General features: G+C 35.7%; 10 protein-coding genes and 1 non-coding gene across 14 annotated transcripts in view; 10 read left to right on the plus strand and 1 right to left on the minus strand.

The window, feature by feature from the left end:
* fbxw11b (F-box and WD repeat domain containing 11b) overlaps positions 1-20,366 on the plus strand; it is a 649,789-nt gene that overhangs the window by 137,068 nt on the left and 492,355 nt on the right. The window lies entirely within an intron of this gene.
* pcdh1a1 (protocadherin 1 alpha 1) overlaps positions 1-20,366 on the plus strand; it is a 142,910-nt gene that overhangs the window by 71,493 nt on the left and 51,051 nt on the right. The gene's annotated exons all lie outside the window — the stretch shown is intronic.
* pcdh1a2 (protocadherin 1 alpha 2) overlaps positions 1-20,366 on the plus strand; it is a 126,635-nt gene that overhangs the window by 55,218 nt on the left and 51,051 nt on the right. The window lies entirely within an intron of this gene.
* Positions 1-20,366, minus strand: part of LOC141376356 (uncharacterized) — a 273,156-nt gene that overhangs the window by 26,670 nt on the left and 226,120 nt on the right. The gene's annotated exons all lie outside the window — the stretch shown is intronic.
* The window catches only part of pcdh1a3 (protocadherin 1 alpha 3), an 87,398-nt gene that overhangs the window by 15,981 nt on the left and 51,051 nt on the right, over positions 1-20,366 (plus strand). The window lies entirely within an intron of this gene.
* Positions 1-20,366, plus strand: part of pcdh1a4 (protocadherin 1 alpha 4) — an 83,005-nt gene that overhangs the window by 11,588 nt on the left and 51,051 nt on the right. The gene's annotated exons all lie outside the window — the stretch shown is intronic.
* The window catches only part of pcdh1a5 (protocadherin 1 alpha 5), a 79,709-nt gene that overhangs the window by 8,292 nt on the left and 51,051 nt on the right, over positions 1-20,366 (plus strand). The window lies entirely within an intron of this gene.
* The window catches only part of pcdh1a6 (protocadherin 1 alpha 6), a 75,036-nt gene that overhangs the window by 3,619 nt on the left and 51,051 nt on the right, over positions 1-20,366 (plus strand). The window lies entirely within an intron of this gene.
* Positions 256-20,366, plus strand: part of pcdh1a7 (protocadherin 1 alpha 7) — a 71,162-nt gene continuing 51,051 nt past the window's right edge. The window contains exon 1 of the mRNA NM_001024102.2: positions 256-2,622. Coding sequence (NP_001019273.2) covers positions 256-2,622 — 2,367 coding nt within the window. The remainder of the gene's footprint in view (positions 2,623-20,366) is intronic.
* Positions 4,050-20,366, plus strand: part of pcdh1a8 (protocadherin 1 alpha 8) — a 67,368-nt gene continuing 51,051 nt past the window's right edge. The window contains exon 1 of the mRNA NM_001024103.2: positions 4,050-6,416. Within this exon, the coding sequence (NP_001019274.2) occupies positions 4,050-6,416 (2,367 nt within the window). The remainder of the gene's footprint in view (positions 6,417-20,366) is intronic.
* pcdh1a9 (protocadherin 1 alpha 9) overlaps positions 13,767-20,366 on the plus strand; it is a 57,651-nt gene continuing 51,051 nt past the window's right edge. Inside the window, exon 1 of the mRNA NM_001024104.2 lies at positions 13,767-16,142. Coding sequence (NP_001019275.2) covers positions 13,767-16,142 — 2,376 coding nt within the window. The remainder of the gene's footprint in view (positions 16,143-20,366) is intronic.

Below are 20,366 nucleotides of genomic sequence, written 5' to 3' on the forward strand. Positions count from 1 at the left end.
GTAATAGAAGACTGCATGAAGTAATATTATTGTCTCATCACTGTAACAACACGTGGTGGCAGTGCAGACCATGACTTTGAGAGTTATCCGAGCTCCTCCTTTACAGCATCAGAACGAGGAAATGCGATGATGCGGTGTAAAAAACAAAGGCTTTTAGTGGCTTCTGTGTCGAGATTAATGGATTGTACCGGAAGACGTCAGTTTTGTTATTTTAATAAATCTACAGGGTATCGTTGCACACTTTGCGGCAGAATAATGGCTATCTTAAAGTCTTATGGCTTCTGGATTATTTTATTTCTGTCTTTATGGCAATCTTCGCTTAGCCAGATTGTCTATTCAGTCTCCGAGGAGGTAAATAAAGGAACCGTAATCGGGAATATAGCAAAAGACCTCAAGATGAGTGCTCAGGAACTTGAATCCCGCATGTTTCAGATTATGCCTGGGGTAAATGCAAAGTATTTTGATGTAAATGTGAAAACGGGGTCGCTGTTTGTCAAAGACAGGATTGATCGTGAGGAGTTGTGTGGCGTTAATCAGAAATGTGCACTGAATTTAGAGGCTCTTGCTCAGAATCCTCACAGACTTTATCGTATTGAAATTTCAATTGTGGATGTGAACGACAATGCTCCATTATTTTCGGACAGTACTTATATTGTGAATATTACAGAGGATGCGAACGTAGAGGACAGAGTTCCTTTGCCAAATGCAAAAGATTCAGATGTCGGCATTAACTCTCTGAAAGACTACAAACTAAGTTTAAATGATTTTTTTTCTTTAGACATACATAGCGGTCAACAGAGTATGTCTGCCGAATTAGTATTACAGAAAGCTTTAGACAGAGAGAAGCAACCCTCTATTTCCTTAACTATGACAGCTTTTGATGGAGGAAAAACTCCTAAATCTGGAACCTTGAGTATTGTTGTTAACGTCTTGGATGTAAATGATAATAAACCAGTTTTCAGCAAACCTTTATACAAAGTAAAAGTGAAGGAAAACACTCCGCTTGAAACCAAAATAATCTCCGTTTCTGCCAGTGATTTGGATGAGGGTATCAATAGTGAAATTCAATATTCATTTCATGGACGTGGAAATAGTGATGAAATGCTCCTGTTTACAATTGATTCTAACTCTGGAGAAATTGTTGTTCGAGGTCAGATTGATTACGAGGAATCGCCAGCAGTTGAACTGCGTGTTCAGGCTAGAGATAAAGGCACCCCACCAAAAAACAGTCACTGTAAAGTTTTAATAGAAGTTGTTGATGAGAATGATAATGCCCCAGAGATAGTTACAACTCCACTGATGGAAAGTGTAAAAGAGAACGCAAAGTCAGGAACTGCTGTTGCTTTAGTCACAGTGTCTGATAAAGATGGGGGTAAAAATGGCATTGTACACTGTTCTCTGAAAGGTTTGTTTCCTTTCAAACTGGAGACATCATACAATAATCATTATTCTCTAGTGGTAGATGGACCTCTGGACAGAGAGAGTGTTTCTCAGTATAACATCACTATTACAGCTGCAGATGAAGGAACTCCGCCTCTTTCCAGCAGCACAGTTATAACTGTTCGTATCTCTGATGTTAATGACAATGCTCCACATTTCCCAGCACCCGTTATTAACGCTTTTCTAAGTGAGAATAGTCAAGCTGGAGGTCTCGTGACAAAAGTGACTGCTGATGATTCAGACACTGGTGAGAACGCAGAACTTTCATATTCACTGTTAGACAGTTCCAGCTCCAGTATTCCTGTAACAACACTGATAAATATCAACTCTTTAAGTGGAGAAATATTCAGTTTGCAATCATTTAATCATGAAGAAACCAAAAGATTTCAGTTTCAAGTTATGGCTACAGACACTGGTGTTCCTCCTCTGAGCAGTAATGCGACTGTAAATGTGTTTATTCTGGATGAGAATGACAACAGTCCAGTCATTTTAGCACCTTATTCTGAACCTGGATCAGTTAATACTGAGAACATCCCCTACTCTGCTGAAGCGGGATACTTTGTAGCCAAGATCAGAGCTGTTGATGCTGACTCTGGATATAACGCACTTCTGTCTTATCATATAACTGAACCCAAAGGAACTAATCTCTTCCGCATTGGAAGCAGCACTGGAGAAATAAGGACTAAGAGACGAATGAGTGACAATGACTTAAAAACTCACCCACTGATTATTACAGTGTCTGATAATGGAGAGCCATCGCTCTCAGCGACTACGTCCATGGATGTTGTGGTTCTTGAGAGTCTGGATGACATAAAGACATCATTTAGAGAAGTTCCTGTTAAAGAGGAGAGTTTTTCAGATCTGAATCTGTATCTGCTCATCGCTATTGTCTCAGTATCAGTCATCTTTTTACTGAGTCTCGTGGGTTTGATAGCGGCTAAATGCTACAGGACAGACCGCAGTTTCAGCAGGTACGGCGCTCCTGTGATCAACACACATCCAGACGGCAGCTGGTCTTTCTCTAAATCTACTCAACAGTACGACGTGTGTTTTAGTTCAGACACAATAAAGAGTGATGTAGTGGTTTTCCCTTCGCCGTTTCCACCAGCAGACGCGGAGCTGATCAGCATTAACAGCGAAGATACTTTTACGCGCACTCAAACTCTTCCTACTACTGAGAAGGTAAGAAGTTTTAGCTTTGCTGTATTTGTTTTATTATCACCATTACACTAGTACAATTATTATTACTAATACTTCTAAGAAATAAACGTTTAAGCGAAGTTAACTTTTTTCCTAATTTCTTAACTTTTACAATTTTTATTACACTTCAGTTGCAATGTGTAAAAAAGTAATTATGCGTTTGTGTTTTCCATAACATTGTAAAATAAAACTAACAAACACACAAACCAACCAAAAAAAAAAAAAAAAAAAAAAACCAACAAACAAACAAAAAACACCAACCGCTTAAAGCCCTTTAGGAAAATACGAAGTTCCCTATTGTTATGAAGATATGTTGATGTTATATACTTTAGTGTTGTCTTTTGGTCACAGGTCTATAAAATTCTATTTTAATCACAGGGTTTTATCTGTGTGGACTTGGTGCTTTGCATCTCGAGCCTGGTTTTGCGCTCCAACTGACAAACTTCCTTAATTTATTTATTTTTTGGTACTTCGGTGTCATCAGTTTTATAAGACACTAAGCGCGTACCCAAACTCTTTCTACCACCGAGAGGGTAAGAAGCTTTGGAACTCTAGTTTAAAATAACAGTGCAATTTGATTATTATTTTTTTTAAGTTTGTTTAATTTAGTAGGCCTATATTATTTGCAACAGGCATTTATTTTTGTGGTTGTAGCAGACATTCTGCTGTGCGTGTAAAATGTTGCTGTTTCCTATTTTAATTTAAAGTCGCTTAACTAATTGTTTTGTATTTGTGTTTCGCTTGTATTTTTCACCGACTGTACTAACTGGCAAATTAGAATGGTATACAAATCCAGTTAGATGCAATTAATGACTTACAGCGTCAATATTACAGTAGTAAAAACGGATGTTTTTCTATAATTTGGATTAGTATAGAAAATTATTATAGGGTATAAAAAACAATGAAGTTTTTAAAAAAGCACATTTTTAATATAATTTATACACTTTTTTATGGTTATTTGATTTCTTTAAAATTAGAGAGGATTTCAGCACCTTGGACAACGAGAACATCATCATCACGCTTCTTTTTGTACATTTGACTTTCCTTGGTTACAGATTAATATATTTTATTAAATCTGCTCAGGTTTTAAACAAAGCTGCAGTACAAACATACAAACCTTATTTACGTATATAGGCCTATTTTGCAATTTGCACCTTTAATTCTGTTAAGACAAGTGTACAAAATTGCACTCTCTATCTATAATTTCCCTAATCATAACGCAAGTAAAGCGCGCGATGTCGCTGCAGACCATATATTTTAAGCACTTCTGGTATTACAAATGAGGCTCCTCCCTGTGGCAGAGACGCAATCATCCTACTGTAGGCATGTGTCAATGATTCGGTACTGGATAGGCAACTAAGACAACCATTCTGGCATGAACGAGAAAAACTGATTTTAAAGAGAAAGATATGGATTGCTCAAGGTATTTTTGCATCATAACAGCTATTCAGTTTTGTTTATGTCAATCGTCGTTCAGCAAGATTACCTACTCGGTCTCAGAGGAGGTAAATAAAGGGACTGTTGTCGGAAATATTGCAAAAGATATCAAGATTGGTGTCCAGGAGCTGGAATCTCGCATCTTGCAGCTTGTCTCTGGATCTAACAGAAAATATTTTGATGTGAATTTGAAAACGGGAGCGCTGTTTGTGAATGAAAGAATCGACCGGGAGGAGTTATGCTTCGCTCATCAGCAGTGTGCTCTTAATTTAGAGGCTGTTGTTCAGAATCCTCATAGTCTACATCGAATTGAAATTAATGTTCTGGATGTTAACGACAATGCTCCTTATTTTGTGGACAGCGTTATAACGATAAACATTACGGAGGATGTTGTTCCGGGAACTAGATTTCACCTTCCTGTAGCTGAAGATAACGACATTGGCACTAATGCACTCAAAGACTACAAACTGAGCAGGAATGAACACTTTTCTATTGACGTACAAACTGAAGATCAAAGTGTGTCTGCTGAATTAGTGCTCATAAAACCTTTAGATCGTGAAAAGCAATCGGCAATTCCTCTCGTATTGACCTCTGTTGATGGAGGAAAGCCAGCAAAGACAGGCACATTAAGTGTAATAGTGAATGTACTGGACATAAATGATAACTGGCCTGTCTTCAGCAAACCTTTGTACAAAGGTAAGGTGAGAGAAAATGTTCCTGTTGGTACAAAAATAATCTCTTTAACTGCTACTGATTTGGATGAGGGCACCAACAGTGACATTATATACTCCATAGCTGAACATGGAAACTCAAAAAAGCAAAGTTTATTCACTGTGGTTCCTGAAAATGGGGACATTGTTGTGAAGGGTGAAATAGACCATGAGCTGAATGCTGCAATTGAATTGCGAGTCCAGGCAAGTGATAAAGGCAGTCCACCAAAGAGCACACAGTGTAAAGTTTTAATTGAAGTCATGGATGAAAATGATAATGCACCAGAGATAATTGTGACTCGACTGCTTGAAAGTGTGAAAGAAGACACAAAGTCAGGAACTGCTGTTGCTTTAGTCACAGTGTCTGATAAAGATGGAGGTAAAAATGGCATTGTACACTGTGCACTGAAAGGTTTATTTCCTTTCAAACTGGACACATCATACAATAATCATTATTCTCTAGTGGTAGATGGACCTCTGGACAGAGAGAGTGTTTCTCAGTATAACATCACTATTACAGCTACAGATGAAGGAACTCCGCCTCTTTCCAGCAGCACAGTTATAACTGTTCATATCTCTGATGTTAATGACAATGCTCCACATTTCCCAGCACTCGTTATTAACGCTTTTCTAAGTGAGAATAGTCAAGCTGGAGGTCTCGTGACAAAAGTGACTGCTGATGATTCAGACACTGGTGAGAACGCAGAACTTTCATATTCACTGTTAGACAGTTCCAGCTCCAGCATTCCTGTAACAACACTGATAAATATCAACTCTTTAAGTGGAGAAATATTCAGTTTGCAATCCTTTAATCATGAAGAGACCAAAAGATTTCAGTTTCAAGTTATGGCTACAGACACTGGTGTTCCTCCTCTGAGCAGTAATGCGACTGTAAATGTGTTTATTCTCGATGAGAATGACAACAGTCCAGTTATTTTAGCACCTTATTCTGAACCTGGATCAGTTAATACTGAGAACATCCCCTACTCTGCTGAAGCGGGATACTTTGTAGCCAAGATCAGAGCTGTTGATGCTGACTCTGGATATAACGCACTTCTGTCTTATCATCTAACTGAACCCAAAGGAACTAATCTCTTCCGCATTGGAAGCAGCACTGGAGAAATAAGGACTAAGAGACGAATGAGTGACAATGACTTAAAAACTCACCCACTGATTATTACAGTGTCTGATAATGGAGAGCCATCGCTCTCAGCGACTACAACCATGGATGTTGTGGTTCTCGAGAGTCTGGATGATATAAAGACATCATTCAGAGAAGTTCCTGTTAAAGAGGAGAGTTTTTCAGATCTGAATCTGTATCTGCTCATCGCTATTGTCTCAGTATCAGTCATCTTTTTACTGAGTCTCGTGGGTTTGATAGCAGCTAAATGCTACAGGACAGACAGCAGTTTCAGCAGGTACGGCGCTCCAGTGATCAACACACATCCAGACGGCAGCTGGTCCTTCTCTAAATCTACTCAACAGTACGACGTGTGTTTTAGTTCAGACACAATAAAGAGTGATGTAGTGGTTTTCCCTTCAACGTTTCCAATGCAAGATGCAGAACTAATCAGCATAAATGAAGGAGACACTTTTAATAGTGCTCAAACACTTCCAAGTACTAACAAGGTAAGAAAACATTTTTACATTAGAGCTTGAAAACATCATAGTGCATGTCTGTTAGCTGTTTGTACTGGTCTTAATAAGGGCAAATATGTGCTTTTACAACACGTTTGGCATGTGGAACAGTTCGATTTTACATTATAGGGTAGTTATACGTGCTAAAGAGAAATGGTAAACAATCACTCACAATCTACTTTACAAGAGAGTACCTTTTTTAAATGGGGTGTCTGTTTGTTTGTTTGTATAGATGCTTATGCACATTTTTCTTGTTGATCAAAATATAACATCACAGTCCTGCAAGTTATAAATTGGGTAACAGTTTATAATAACTGCACACTATAAATAATTGTTTAAGCATTTTCAACTAATTAATTCATAATTTGTTAAGCATTGATTTGACATTATAAGACATTTGTAAGTATTTTAGCTACACTGTAAAAAAAAAAAGTTGAGTAAACTTAAAATAATTAGGCAACCTATCACACATAGCTTTTTGAGTTAACTCAACAAACAGGGTTTGAAGACCAGTGAACTCAAAATATTTTGTTGAATTCTTTAGTTCTCTGAACAAAAAGTATCATGTTCACCCAACAAGACATTTTTGTTTGCTGAACAAAAAATATCATGTTCAACCAACAGGATATTTTTGTTTGCTGAACAAAAAATATCATGTTCAACCAACAGGATATTTTTGTTTGCTGAACAAAAAATGTCATGTTCACCCAACAAGATATTTTTGTTTGCTGAACAAATATTATCATGTTTACTCAACAAGATCTTTTGTTTGCTGAACAAAAATTTTCACGTTTATTCAACAAGATCTTTTGTTTACTGAACAAAAATGATTATGTTTACCCAACAAGATTATTTTAGTTTACTGAACAAAATAAAACAAACTGATTCATTATGCATTTACTATTAATTTTTAGGATTCAAATTAAATACACAAGAATAGTCAATTCACTTTTTTTTATTTTTAACTGTGTTTAAATCACAATCCAAAACATTTGCATACAAAATCAGCATTTGACATTAGCCGTGTTCAGCATTGGGCTAGTTTGTACACAACTAGTACTGAATGTTTCCAGATTTGAAAAGATTGTACACTGCCTCAACATAAAATAACTGGCAACCTTACTAAAACCAAGCTATTAGTGTGTCTAAACACTCAAACCAGGTGAATATACAATCATCTAATCAGAGTAAACCCTAAAAGCCACTCCATTCATACAGTCTTTAAAGTGTACTGCACTTTTGTCAACAAAGTACATAAAGTCCAAAAACAGACCTCAAAACATTGAAACAGTGGCACATTAGGAAGTGGTCACGGGTCAGTTGCCGTTACTGTGTGGAGTTTGAATGTTCTCCCTGCGTTCACGTGGGTTTCCTTTGGGTTCTCCGGTTTCCCCCACAGTCCAAAGACGTGTGGCACAGGTGAATTGGGTAGGCTAAAATTGTCCGTAGTGTATGTGTGAATGAGTGTGTATGGATGTTTTCCAGAGATGGGTTGCAGCCGGAAGGGCATCCGCTGCGTAAAACAAGTTCATTGCGCTGTGGCGACCCCAGATTAATAAAGGGACTAAGCCGAAAAGAAAATGAATGAATGAATGAACTGAACTCTCGCAGATCATGTGCCACCAACCTCCATAAAACATGCTGAATCACTTAAAAAGTATATTTGAGTTCTTTTGGGTGTTCCATATTCAGTCTATACAAGAGGCTGAACAAGTAAGCGAAGGCTGCAGGCAGATGTGTGATATCCTGAAGTACTATGGCCTCCTCCTCCAAGATTTTAGCGAGGTTCATCACATATTGCAGGGATGCAGAAGTGCCATTATCATCTTCCACCACAGTGAAGATTCCAATCCTTTAATCTCTGGTGCTGTGGTCTTCAGGGTCCGTGTCCTTATAGGAGATTAAGTAATGGGAAAATTAATTGATGTGTAAAATTAATTACTACTTATTAATGTTATTACTATTATGCAAAGAAAATAAAAACATGTAATACTTTCGTACATACAAACAGTAACACTTTGAATAGTCTATAATATATAATAATTGAACAATATATTGACAACTTTTTAATATTTAGCAATTTTTTAAACTTTTATTTTACATAAAATTGCAAAGATTTACTTTTATTTGATACAGTTTCAATTGTGAAAGTTGTTTATTGTCCTGTTTAGAATATAACTGAGCCTTTAATTGTCATTCATAAGGGATTTATAAAGCATAAATAGTCCTCACTTTAGATTAGGTCACAACTGGATGAAGTTAAGCTCATAAAGCATATACTAACATACAAAGTAACTATTATTACATACCTTAATATTAGGATATTTAAATGTTAATTTGAATAGTTTATTAATCGTGTACTTAAGCATTCTGAATGATCTTAAAAACACCAACTATTCTTAAATAACTGGTTTGTAAATAATGCAATACTTAAATTAGTAATACAAATGAATCATTAAAGTTAAAAAAAATACAATCATTGAGCACTTCATGTAGAGTTATGCTTAACAGAAAATAAATTAACTATTCGCTAATACTAAATAAATTATTTATAGCGTGCAGCTATTAAAAGTGTTACCAAGCAGACTAATAAATGTAGAATAGGGTATGAAAATGGGTAACTTACCAGACATATCTTGAGAAAGCAAGCAGAATTTTTACGAAGAAAAATTGGCAATCCCTCAAGAGCTGCTCTTTCTCGATCGGTGACAATAACCTAAAGGAAAGTCATTTACAAAGGGTGTTTTACAATCTTATTGTTTTGTAAGTAAAAATGTACTTAGTACATTTAAATGAGCATAGTATTTTATTCATGCTGTTGAAAAAACACATGGCTTTATTTTTAAAAAAGAATTTTGTGGTTTCCATACAATGGAATTTGATAATGGTTGTGTTGGCAAATTTAGAAAAATGTTTAGTTTCATGTGACAATTACTTTGAGTTAAAAACTACAGCTATTATTTTCTATTTTCCTCTTTGAATGTATTCATTTGAAATGGTCACTCAAAACAAGTGAAACATCTGTTATTTATCTTACTTCCATCTCACAATCAAAACACAACTTGACACAATTAAAATTAATGCAAAAGGGCTGGACAATTAAATTGTTGCAATTACGTTTTATTAGACTGTATTACCTGAGCATGAAATTCTTGACAGGACAAAATATGTTGCACATGTTAAAAACATCAGACGGGTGTATAAGAAAAAAAAAATCTTAATGAGTACCTGCTCATCCATCTTGTTTAAAGTTGTATCCATCTCTGGACCCATTGAATCCCTTCTTTTCTGTAGAGTTTCAGGAGAGGTGCTGTATATTTATCAAGTCACTCGATTAACTGTCTCAGGAGATCTACATTACAGATCTGAGAAAACCCTGTGCAGATCTACAATATACAAAAAAAACATACATATTAATTTTTACACATAATATATATATATATATATATATATATATATATATATATATATATATATATATATATATATATATTTGTAAATGTAAATATTTAAATGTTCAAATGCTGAATACAGATGTATTTTGAATTACCTATAATAATAATGTTGTTTGTTATTTTTAGCATTATCATTACTACCTTGAATGAAACCAAAGCAATTGCAATATAGTGACTTACCTCTTCCTTAAAGTCCAGGTTATCTCTCTCTAATTTCTTCCTGGCTAAATCTCAACAACTTCTTTTGGGCAAAGAGAAAAGGTTTCTTGCATCTGCTGGTGAATGACCGTCAAATTTCACTGATGATAACAAGTCTCACCTCCTCAAGGAAATCTTGCATTGAATTATGTCATTGTCAATATTTCAGTCCTTTTGAGCAAAAAGAAAGAAAAATATATATTTAGCCCTTTATATTTTTTATGTAAATAAAAGCTAGCTGACTGTTAAAGCAAGTTGGTCTGAATATGATAGACATTTAGTCGAGCTAACAAATCAAGCAATGAATTACATGAAAATCACACGATTTTCACACAAATTACACAGTTAAACACGTCACCGTTTGTTCCACTGGCTCTGGTTCGAAGGGAAAAAAGGTTATGATGTGCGCAATGCTGACAGCAATCTAGATAAACAGGACATAATGTTATATTTGACTTGGATACCTGATCTGGTATGTTATATGATACTCATTGTATTAATCGTGAGTTATTAAAGCAAATGACTCGATTGAAATCGCTATTTGTTTCAAATACATTCACTCTAAACTTTTATTGATGTAAATAGCCAAAACCAAGTGCACGAAACAAGTAACTCACGGCTAAATTATAACAAATAGTTCCGTATTAGGATACACGCGCACATCAAAGCCAACATATCAAATAATATAACGTTAGATGACAACAAAAAGAGACATACATACCTATGATTTAGCAGAAACGTCGTTGGCCTGCTCTTAACTAGGGATGGCTGACGTGAAACTGATGTTTTGACACAGTGTCGAGATCCCGAAGCGCAAGTGTTTCGAATCACTGCACCGAAGCATGATCCGAAGCACCCAAGTCACGTGACTAAAGTGTTTCGAAACACCTAGTCACGTGACTAAAGCGATTCAAAGCATCGATCAGCTTAGAAACGTTTCGAGACCTGGTGAATCCTAATTTGACTGCCAAGGTCTCCAAATTATCTCTGTCTCAAATGGCTTAGAGCACTGTGGGTTTGCTTATTGATTCTATGCTTAGCATGATGTTTTGGGTTCGAATCCCGACTTCGAAATCATGGTTTTATGAATTTTAATCATGTTTCTGTTTTGTGTAGCCTAAATAGGATACAGCTACAGTTACGCCATCAATTTAGCATCATTTTTGTAACACTGTAAAACAATAATAAATATTTTTACAGTATGGTTGGGTTTAGGGTTTGGGTAGACATTAATAAAATACAATAAATGGGAAATTTAATGAATAATATAAATAATTCTTGATAACTTCAGGCCACCGTTTTTGATCTAGCAACAACCCTGTTTTAAGACAAAAACAAGACATATTTATTCACAAATTGTTTATTCGGATATCAGACCAATGTTGAAACAAAACGATACAAGAGCAAAGCATTACCAACTGGTATTAAAGCATTTTAAAACAACTGCTACTGACTGGCTTCGAAACCTACTACTCCTGCATGGATGTCTGACACCTTAACCACTGTACTATGTTACTTGAAGGATTCCACTTGCACAAAGTGGGGTTTAATCCCTCAATTTGTTCAATCGTTCTTTGCTGAAGCTGTTTCAGTGCAATATATATAAAAAATGACCACTAAATGTCACTGTAGAGTGGGGTTTCGAAACGTTTCGAAGCTTCGACACATTTGCTTCGACTGTTTCAGTGTTTCACGAAGCCTCGCTTTGCCCACCACTACTCTTAACCGCTCTATCACGGTCTCTCACATCATTAATACACTGGTAAAATAGATCGGGCAGTCAGATGGGTAGCACATCGCACAAAAACATGTATACAATTATATACAATCGATTATGAAAACGATTGACACGTAGCTCCGCAGAAAGAAAGATGGTTCGTTTTGTCGCGCGCACGTGACAGGTACCCCCTGCAGTGAGCTATGGAAGTAAATTGCGCATGCGCCAGAAGCTTATAAGGCGCATGCGCCAACAAGAAGGGCACGCATCAACGCAAAACTAAGAATTTTGTATTAGTTCAACGAAATATTTTAAGTTTTTCACATTGAAGCACCATATTTGTTGAACAAACTAACTATTATTTGTCAGCATTTCAAATGAAAATATTTAAATTCAGTTAACTTATTAATCTTTGTTCAGAGGACTTTTTGAAAGTTGGCGTTTTTACAGTGTACACATGCTCTATTCTTGACTTACAAGCATAATGTGCTTAATGATTGTGTTTTCACACTTTGTTAATGACAAATTTTTCACCATTAAATTAAGTTCGGCATTATTTAGAAATCTTTTGGTTTTAAGAGTAGTAGACATTTTTTTTTAAGATTGTTAAAACAAGTAAATGATTGATAAGCTATACAAATTAACATTCATACATCTTAATTTTCAGGCATATAGTAAATGTTACTCTGTATGCTAATAAATGCTTTATTAGCACAATTTCATGCAGTTTTGTGATCTAATGTAAATTGAGAACTATTTATGCTTCATACATCCGTTATAAAGGATCATTAATAAGGGATGTAGTTGTAGTTATAAACCACTTTCTAATGTCTTATAATGTACACTGTAAAACCCCAAAAGTTGAGGTAACTCAAACCATTTAGGGAAACCGATTGCAACAAACCATTTGAGTTAAAAAACAAATCTATGTGAGTACTGTGAACTTATATCATTTAAGTTGAAGTAACTAATTAACTCATTGCCTTTAACACTGAGTTCAAAAATCTTTTCAAATGAGTAGAATTAACTTTCAGTAAATTTTAAGTTAACTACACTCATTTCATTTGATAAAGTTGACTGTGTGGTTTTACAGTGTAGAGTTACCCCAACAAATGATCAATTAACTATTTGCAAATGCTTAATAAATAATTTATGGTGTGCAGTTATTATAAAGTTTTACCATTTTGGTCATATAATTTGTTCCAAAGGTGGTCAAAAACCGGCTTGTGTTTGGAAATGTGACTAAGAAGTCACATATTGTATGTGGGTTTCTGTGATTGTGAAAGTAGGCCTAAATCTGAAATCAAGTGTTTTGTGTGTGAGTAAACGAAACAGAATGAAATCAAATTTAAATAAGCCTCTTGTAAATAAATAACCTAATGAATGAAAAAATAAATAGCTATACATGCATATACACGCCCACGCACACGGCCTGTTTATTAATTGCGGCAGTTTTATTTTTAAGTGAATAACTGTGCTTCAGGTTAGTATTTCTGTTGAGTTACATTACTGTTCTTGGGATATCTACACGATCCGTCTCGTCCATTTGCTTATATGGACATTCGTGGATGGCTTTCGTTACAGTCTTCAGTTAAAAGTCCACCAGTAGGCTAACACTTTACCATATTAAACGCGCTTGCGCTTGTGAAAGTGCTGTCTTGATGTGTATTTATAAACTATTTTTAGGCAGCAAAGTTCTTCCTCTTTTAATTTACACAGCCTACATTTTTTATTTTGCGATGCTGTCATATTTGTGTGGTCTCGCCACAGGTAATCCGCGTGGTGTCAGTGCAGACCGAAATTAAATGGTTTCCAAGAACAGTCTGAACTCCGCCTACGACTCTGCTGAGTGACGTGCTGTAACCGGACATATCACGAACTCGATGCGTTTAACCGGCATGTTTCCATAAATCTCATTCTTTATTCTGGCAGTACCGGTGTTTTCATCACGTTAATTCGCATCTCGCGCGGATGAATATGGCAGACAGGAAGGACTTAATGTTTTCGCATATTCTCCTCTTTCTCGGGATGTGCGTTTCAGTTCAAGTGGAGGGTCAGATCGTCTACTCCGTATCTGAAGAAGTAAATATCGGAACTGTCGTCGGTAATCTGGTGAAGGACATGAATTTAAACGTCCAAGATTTGGGATCGCGGGCATTTCAGCTCGTGTTCGGGACGAAAGCCAGGTATTTTGATGTGAATCTGAAAACTGGCAGCTTGTATGTTGCTGAAAGAATTGACCGCGAGCTACTGTGTCCTAATTCGCCATCCTGTTCCTTGAATTTTGAGGCGATAGTAAACCACCCTCTTAGTCTAAGTCGAGTGATAGTTAATGTTAATGACGTGAATGACAATTCTCCTACATTCCCTGTTGAAACTCAGGTCTTAAATATCTCAGAATCAGTGCAGCCAGGAGCTACGTTTTCCTTGATCGGTGCATTAGATGAAGATGTTGGATCTTTTTCTGTTAAAAGTTATAAACTGAGCTCTAATGAACATTTCTCGTTAGATGTACAACCAGGAGGTGAACATGGCATTTCTGCAGAACTAATCCTTCGCAAAGCTTTAGATAGAGAGAAAGAACCTGTGATTCGACTGGTTTTGACTGCTTCTGATGGAGGGAAGCCATCGAGGTCTGGAACATTATATGTTATGGTTAACATTTTAGATATAAACGATAATGCCCCAGTGTTTAGCAGTAGTATTTATAAAGTTCGTGTGACAGAGAACACACCACGAGGATCTAAAATAATCAAAATCAATGCCACTGATGTGGATGAGGGCTCAAATGGAGAAGTCATGTATCTGTTTAGCAGTCATGGTCAGGAAAAAAACCTTGATGCATTTGCAATCAATCCTCAATCTGGCGAAATTAAAGTAAAAGGAAATGTTGATTTTGAGGACAAAGCTTTTTATGAACTCAGAGTAGAAGCCCATGATAAATCCTCTTCCCCCATGAAAACTTCATGTAAAGTCCTCATCGAAGTCATAGATGTTAATGATAACGCACCAGAAATAGTAATAACCTCGCTGCTGTCTTCTTTAAGGGAAGATGTGAAAGCTGGCACTGCTGTGGCTCTAGTCACAGTTTCTGACAAAGACAGTGGGATGAACGGGAAAGTGAGTTGTAAGCTGCTTGGTAATTTACCATTCAAACTCGAATCGTCCTATAAGAACTATTACTCGGTTGTGTTAGAAGGGCAGCTTGACAGGGAAAACATCTCCAGCTATAATGTTTCCTTCATAGCAGTAGATGAGGGAACTCCACCTCTATCCAGCACCAGTGTAGTCTATGTTGATGTTTCAGATGTGAATGACAATCCTCCAGAATTTATTGGGCAAAGCATTAATGTCTATGTGAAAGAAAATACTCCGCCAGGAGCCATTATTCACACAGTGTCAGCAGTTGACAGAGATTCAAATGAAAATGCTGTAATTTCGTATTCCATTGTGGGGGAAAAAGCAGCAAGCATAAATGCTGTTAGTGTCAATTCATTGACAGGCCAGTTACATATCTTGCAGTCTTTCAATTTTGAAGAACAAAAAAACATTAGTTTCAATGTTCAGGCCACAGATGCAGGTCTTCCAACACTAAGCAGCAACTTGACAGTAAATATATTTATAACTGACGAGAATGACAATGCTCCAATTATTTTAGCCCCTTATTCTGAACCTGGATCAGTTAATACTGAGAACATCCCCTACTCTGCTGAAGCGGGCTACTTTGTAGCTAAGATTAGAGCTGTTGATGCTGACTCTGGATATAACGCACTTCTGTCTTACCATCTAACTGAACCCAAAGGAACTAATCTCTTCCGCATTGGAAGCAGTACTGGAGAAATAAGGACTAAGAGACGAATGAGTGACAATGACTTAAAAACTCACCCACTGATTATTACAGTGTCTGATAATGGAGAGCCGTCGCTCTCAGCGACAATGTCCATGGATGTTGTGGTTCTCGAGAGTCTGGATGACATAAAGACATCATTCAGAGAAGTTCCTGTTAAAGAGGAGAGTTTTTCAGATCTGAATCTGTATCTGCTCATCGCTATTGTCTCAGTATCGGTCATCTTTTTACTGAGTCTCGTGGGTTTGATAGCAGCTAAATGCTACAGGACAGACAGCAGTTTCAGCAGGTACGGCGCTCCAGTGATCAACACACATCCAGACGGCAGCTGGTCCTACTCCAAATCTACACAACAATATGATGTGTGTTTTAGTTCAGACACAATGAAGAGCGACATGGTCGTTTTCCCTTCACCATTTCCGTCTGCAGAGGCTGAACTGATCAGCATTCATGGAGAAGACACTTTTACACGAACACAAACTCTTCCTACCACTGGGAAGGTGAGCATTATTTAAGAACTTAGTTCATAAGGCCTGTTTACATGTTCACTTTATGCATGCTTTTGTTTTTGTAGCAGAGTAATAGCTCTTGTTTAGTTAGAAGTGAAGCAAAACATCATTCACTTTTCTGGCTTGCCACTATATTTAATGCTATAATAAAAATGTGATTCATGCACAGATGTTGCAACTTCCAGCGCAAAGTTCATGTAAACATTTAATCAACTTAACTCTCATAATGTCTTCAAAATGTTAGGCCTGTAACCCAAGGAATGATTCTTTAAAAAACAGCCATAATACAATATTTTGTAAGGTAAAAACATTTTGTTTCTTAACAGCCATTGTTTAAATGTGATTTTTTTTTCTCTCTAAATTTTCTCAAAAAAATCATCAAGATGTTTACACATTTTCTAAGAAAATTCACAGAACACAAAGTCACAGAACACATCTTTTTTTCTTACTATACAATTACTACAATTTAATAACTACATTATAAAACTAATTTAACGTCATACTTTGAAGTTGATATTTAGCACCGTGTTGGTGTTTTGTAACATCTAATTTTTACGAGGTGGGTCGTTAGCCTAACTCTCAACCCTCCACCTTGAGAACCAGGACATCCACACATACACTACGGACAATTTTAGCTTACCCAATTCACCTGTTGCGCATGTCTTTGAACTGTGGGGGGAAACCAGAGCACCCAGAGGAAACCTACGGCAACATGGGGAGAACATGCAAACTCCACACAGAAATGCCAACTGACCAAGCTGGGGCTCGAACCAGCAATTTTCTTGCTGTGAGGCGACAGTGCTACCCACTGCGCCACTTAGTCACCTAATTTAACATCGTAGATCATTTTAATTATTTTTGACACGTAATCATACTCATACATTCTCAGATCTAAAATGACCTAACCGTGAAAGATGTAACTGTGAGCCTGGACCACAAAATCAGTCTTAAGTCACATGGGTATATATTTTTCAGTTACCAAAAATAGATCGTTTGGCTCAAAAATGATGGATTTTTCTTTTATGCCATGCACAAATTATTAGAATATTAAATAAAGACCAGGTAAATTGGGATATTTTGTAAATATATATATATATATATATATATATATATATATATATATATATATACACACACACACACACACACACACACACACAACTCAATTAAGAATTAGTAATGTGCATCGTTATTAAGTACTTCACCTACATAACTTTAATAACTTTTTATTTTTTTCAATATTTTAATATTTTTAAAGATTCAGATTCCAGATAATTATTGTCATATCCTAACAAACCATACATCAGTGAAAAGATTATTTATTTACCTTTAAATTTATCTTATTTTAGAAAATTTGACACTTTTGTTTAGTCCAGGGTAACATTATTTTAAAATCTCCTAAATAATATAAAGGATTTAAATATAATGTACAGTTGTATATCTTCTAAAACATAGCTGAATGTGTAGGGCGATTAATATTAGGTATGGGCCGGTATAAGATTCTGATAGTATGATAACCTTAGAAATATCACGGTTTTACAATATTGTGATTACTGCTCTAAAATGTATTCTTTTTAATGTCTAAAATGTCTAAAACTCCCCCCCCCCCCCTTTTTTAACACAACATATTTTATTTTGAGAAACATTTAAAATATTTTGGAGCAGCAAAAAAAAAAAAAAAAAAAAAAGATTTCCTGTCATCGTTCTGGATATATTCTCATCTGTATAATCAAGAGGCTTTCTATTTTTTCCTCTACTCTGAGCTGCTAAGCTTGTATATACTGTAGTTTCAGCACCAGCTTGTATATAGTTTAGTTTCAGCACCACCATCACTGGACAGCGCCACCTCACAGCTCCACACTGAGAGCTTTGAAACACAACTCTCATTTTGCACTCCAGCTTTAATGATTCAATTATTAATTAATCAAAGAAATCTGTTTTAATTATAACTCTTTAATGAAATTAAACTGGAGTTGCGGATTCAAGCAGGTTGCAACAGCTACTCCCCAGTCATCAAAGAGAATTTAAATGATGTTTAATAAGCTTCACTGCTTAGAATACAGATTTGATTTGGTGTTTTATTTAACAGTTTACTGAGTTTTGCATGTTGAAAAAAAAATCTCTGAATGCTCTAGTTGAAAACTTTTCAAACTTTCTTGTCTGCATGTTTAGTGATGCTGCTTATATACAGTATATGCATAAAAGCTATGTGCATAATTTGTATGTATAAAGCGTGTTGGTTTCAGACTTCAGTGCTTCATGTCTTTTAGTCCCATAGTCAGTCATGCCTCTCGAGTCTTTTTCACCCAGTCCTTGACAGAGGACAGGGATCAGGCCGTGTAAATTTCTGTGCAATTGGGTCAGTACTGGGTTCTGCACTGGCAGGCTGGCTGAGAGAGATAGATGGATTATAAGTCTGTGTGTCTCTGGGCTGCTGGAGAGCTGCAGTCCCACCTGCATTATATTGAAACCTCTCAAGCGCCTCTCGCTCAGTGCATTAATGAGAGGACATGCTGCAGACTCGGAGAAAAAGAAACTGATTCGCTTGTCCCTGTGCTGTGCAAACCATTTTCTTTTTACTGAGGTTGCAGTATATTGTTCTTCAAAGAATTCAAGTATGAAATTATACAAGTTTGGTCTATGTGGCATTAATCTTTCAGTCGTTTGTTCTTGTTCTTTCAATGTCTTATTTTTTCTCTCGCTTGCTCTTGTGAACTTGTCAGATGGAAGAGTATCTCTAGTGGTATCATGACATTTTACTTTTTCTCGCTTGCGAGTCTTCATATGAGTGGACTGCCCTGCTGATGTTTCTGTTTGCTGTGACAGACATTATATTTCATAGAATTATAAATGTGATGTGGCTTTTGGTTAGAAATGAATTATCAGTGGTGTAAACTTTCGTAAATGTTATCATCTTTGCTTGTGTATGTGTGTGTGTGTGTGAGTGTGTGTTTATTTAAAATATAATAATATAAATAATACAATACACACAAAAATAAATGCAATTATCTTATATAAAAATAAAACAATGTCTATACATGCAATTATATATTTGTGTATATACATTAGATTAGTTAGTACCAAAACTAAAACTATAATTAATCTAACAAAAATAAAATAAATAAATAAAAAAAAAAGATCACAGTAAAAAAGAAAGGTATTGCTAATTTAATATGTTGGGGTAACATATATTAAATAAAACTTTATTAAAGAGTAAAAAACAAGGGAAACTTGAAATTTTGTAGTTTGTAATCTTTTTTCAATTACTCTTTTGAATGTAATTATTTTAATTATTAAGTAATTACACTTTTATTTTATATATATAAAAATATATACAGTTGAAGTCAGTGGCGCAGTAGGTAGTGCTGTCGCCTTACAGCAAGGTCGTTAGGTTGCTGGTTCGAACCTCGGCTCAGTTGGCATTTCTGTGAGGAGTTTGCATGTTCTCCCTGCGTTCGCGTGGGTTTCCTCTGGGTGCTCTGGTTTCCCCCATAGTCTAAAGACATGCTGCAGGTAAATTGGGTAGGCTAAATTGTCTGTAGTGTATGAGGTTGACAGGCCCAGATGACAGGCCGGCCGGAATGTGTAAGATGAAGTCGTTATCATATGGACAAGTCTAAATGGAGGACTTGTTCCAAAGAGCCGACCCCGCAACCATACGGGACTAAGGCCAAAGAAGAAGAAGAAGAATAGTTTTAATAAATCATTTCTAATAAACAATTAATTTTATCTTTGCCATATGACAGTAAATAATATTTTACTAGATATTTTTCAAGACACTAGTATTCAGCTTAAAGTGACATTTAAAGGCCTAACTAGGTTAATTAGGTTAACTTGGCAGGTTAAGATATTGTATAATGATGGTTTATTCTGTTGACTATCGAAAAAAAAAAATTGCTTAAGTGTCTAATAATTTTGTCCTTAAAATTACTTTTAAAAAAATTTAAAACTGCTTTTATTCTAGCCGAAAAAAGACTTTCTCCAGAAGAAGAAGAAAAAAAAAAACATTATTAGACATACTGTGAAAATTTCCTTGCTCTGTTAAACATCATTTGGGAAATATTTAAAAAAGAAAAAAGAAAAAAGGGGGCTAATAATTCTGACATCATATATATATATATATATATATATATATATATATATATATATATATATATATATATATATATATATATATATATATATATATATATATATATATATATATACAGTTGA

Source organism: Danio rerio, chromosome 10 (assembly GCF_052040795.2).
Source record: "Danio rerio strain M-AB ecotype USA chromosome 10, GRCz13ab, whole genome shotgun sequence".
NCBI classification, from domain to species: Eukaryota; Metazoa; Chordata; class Actinopteri; order Cypriniformes; family Danionidae; genus Danio; species Danio rerio.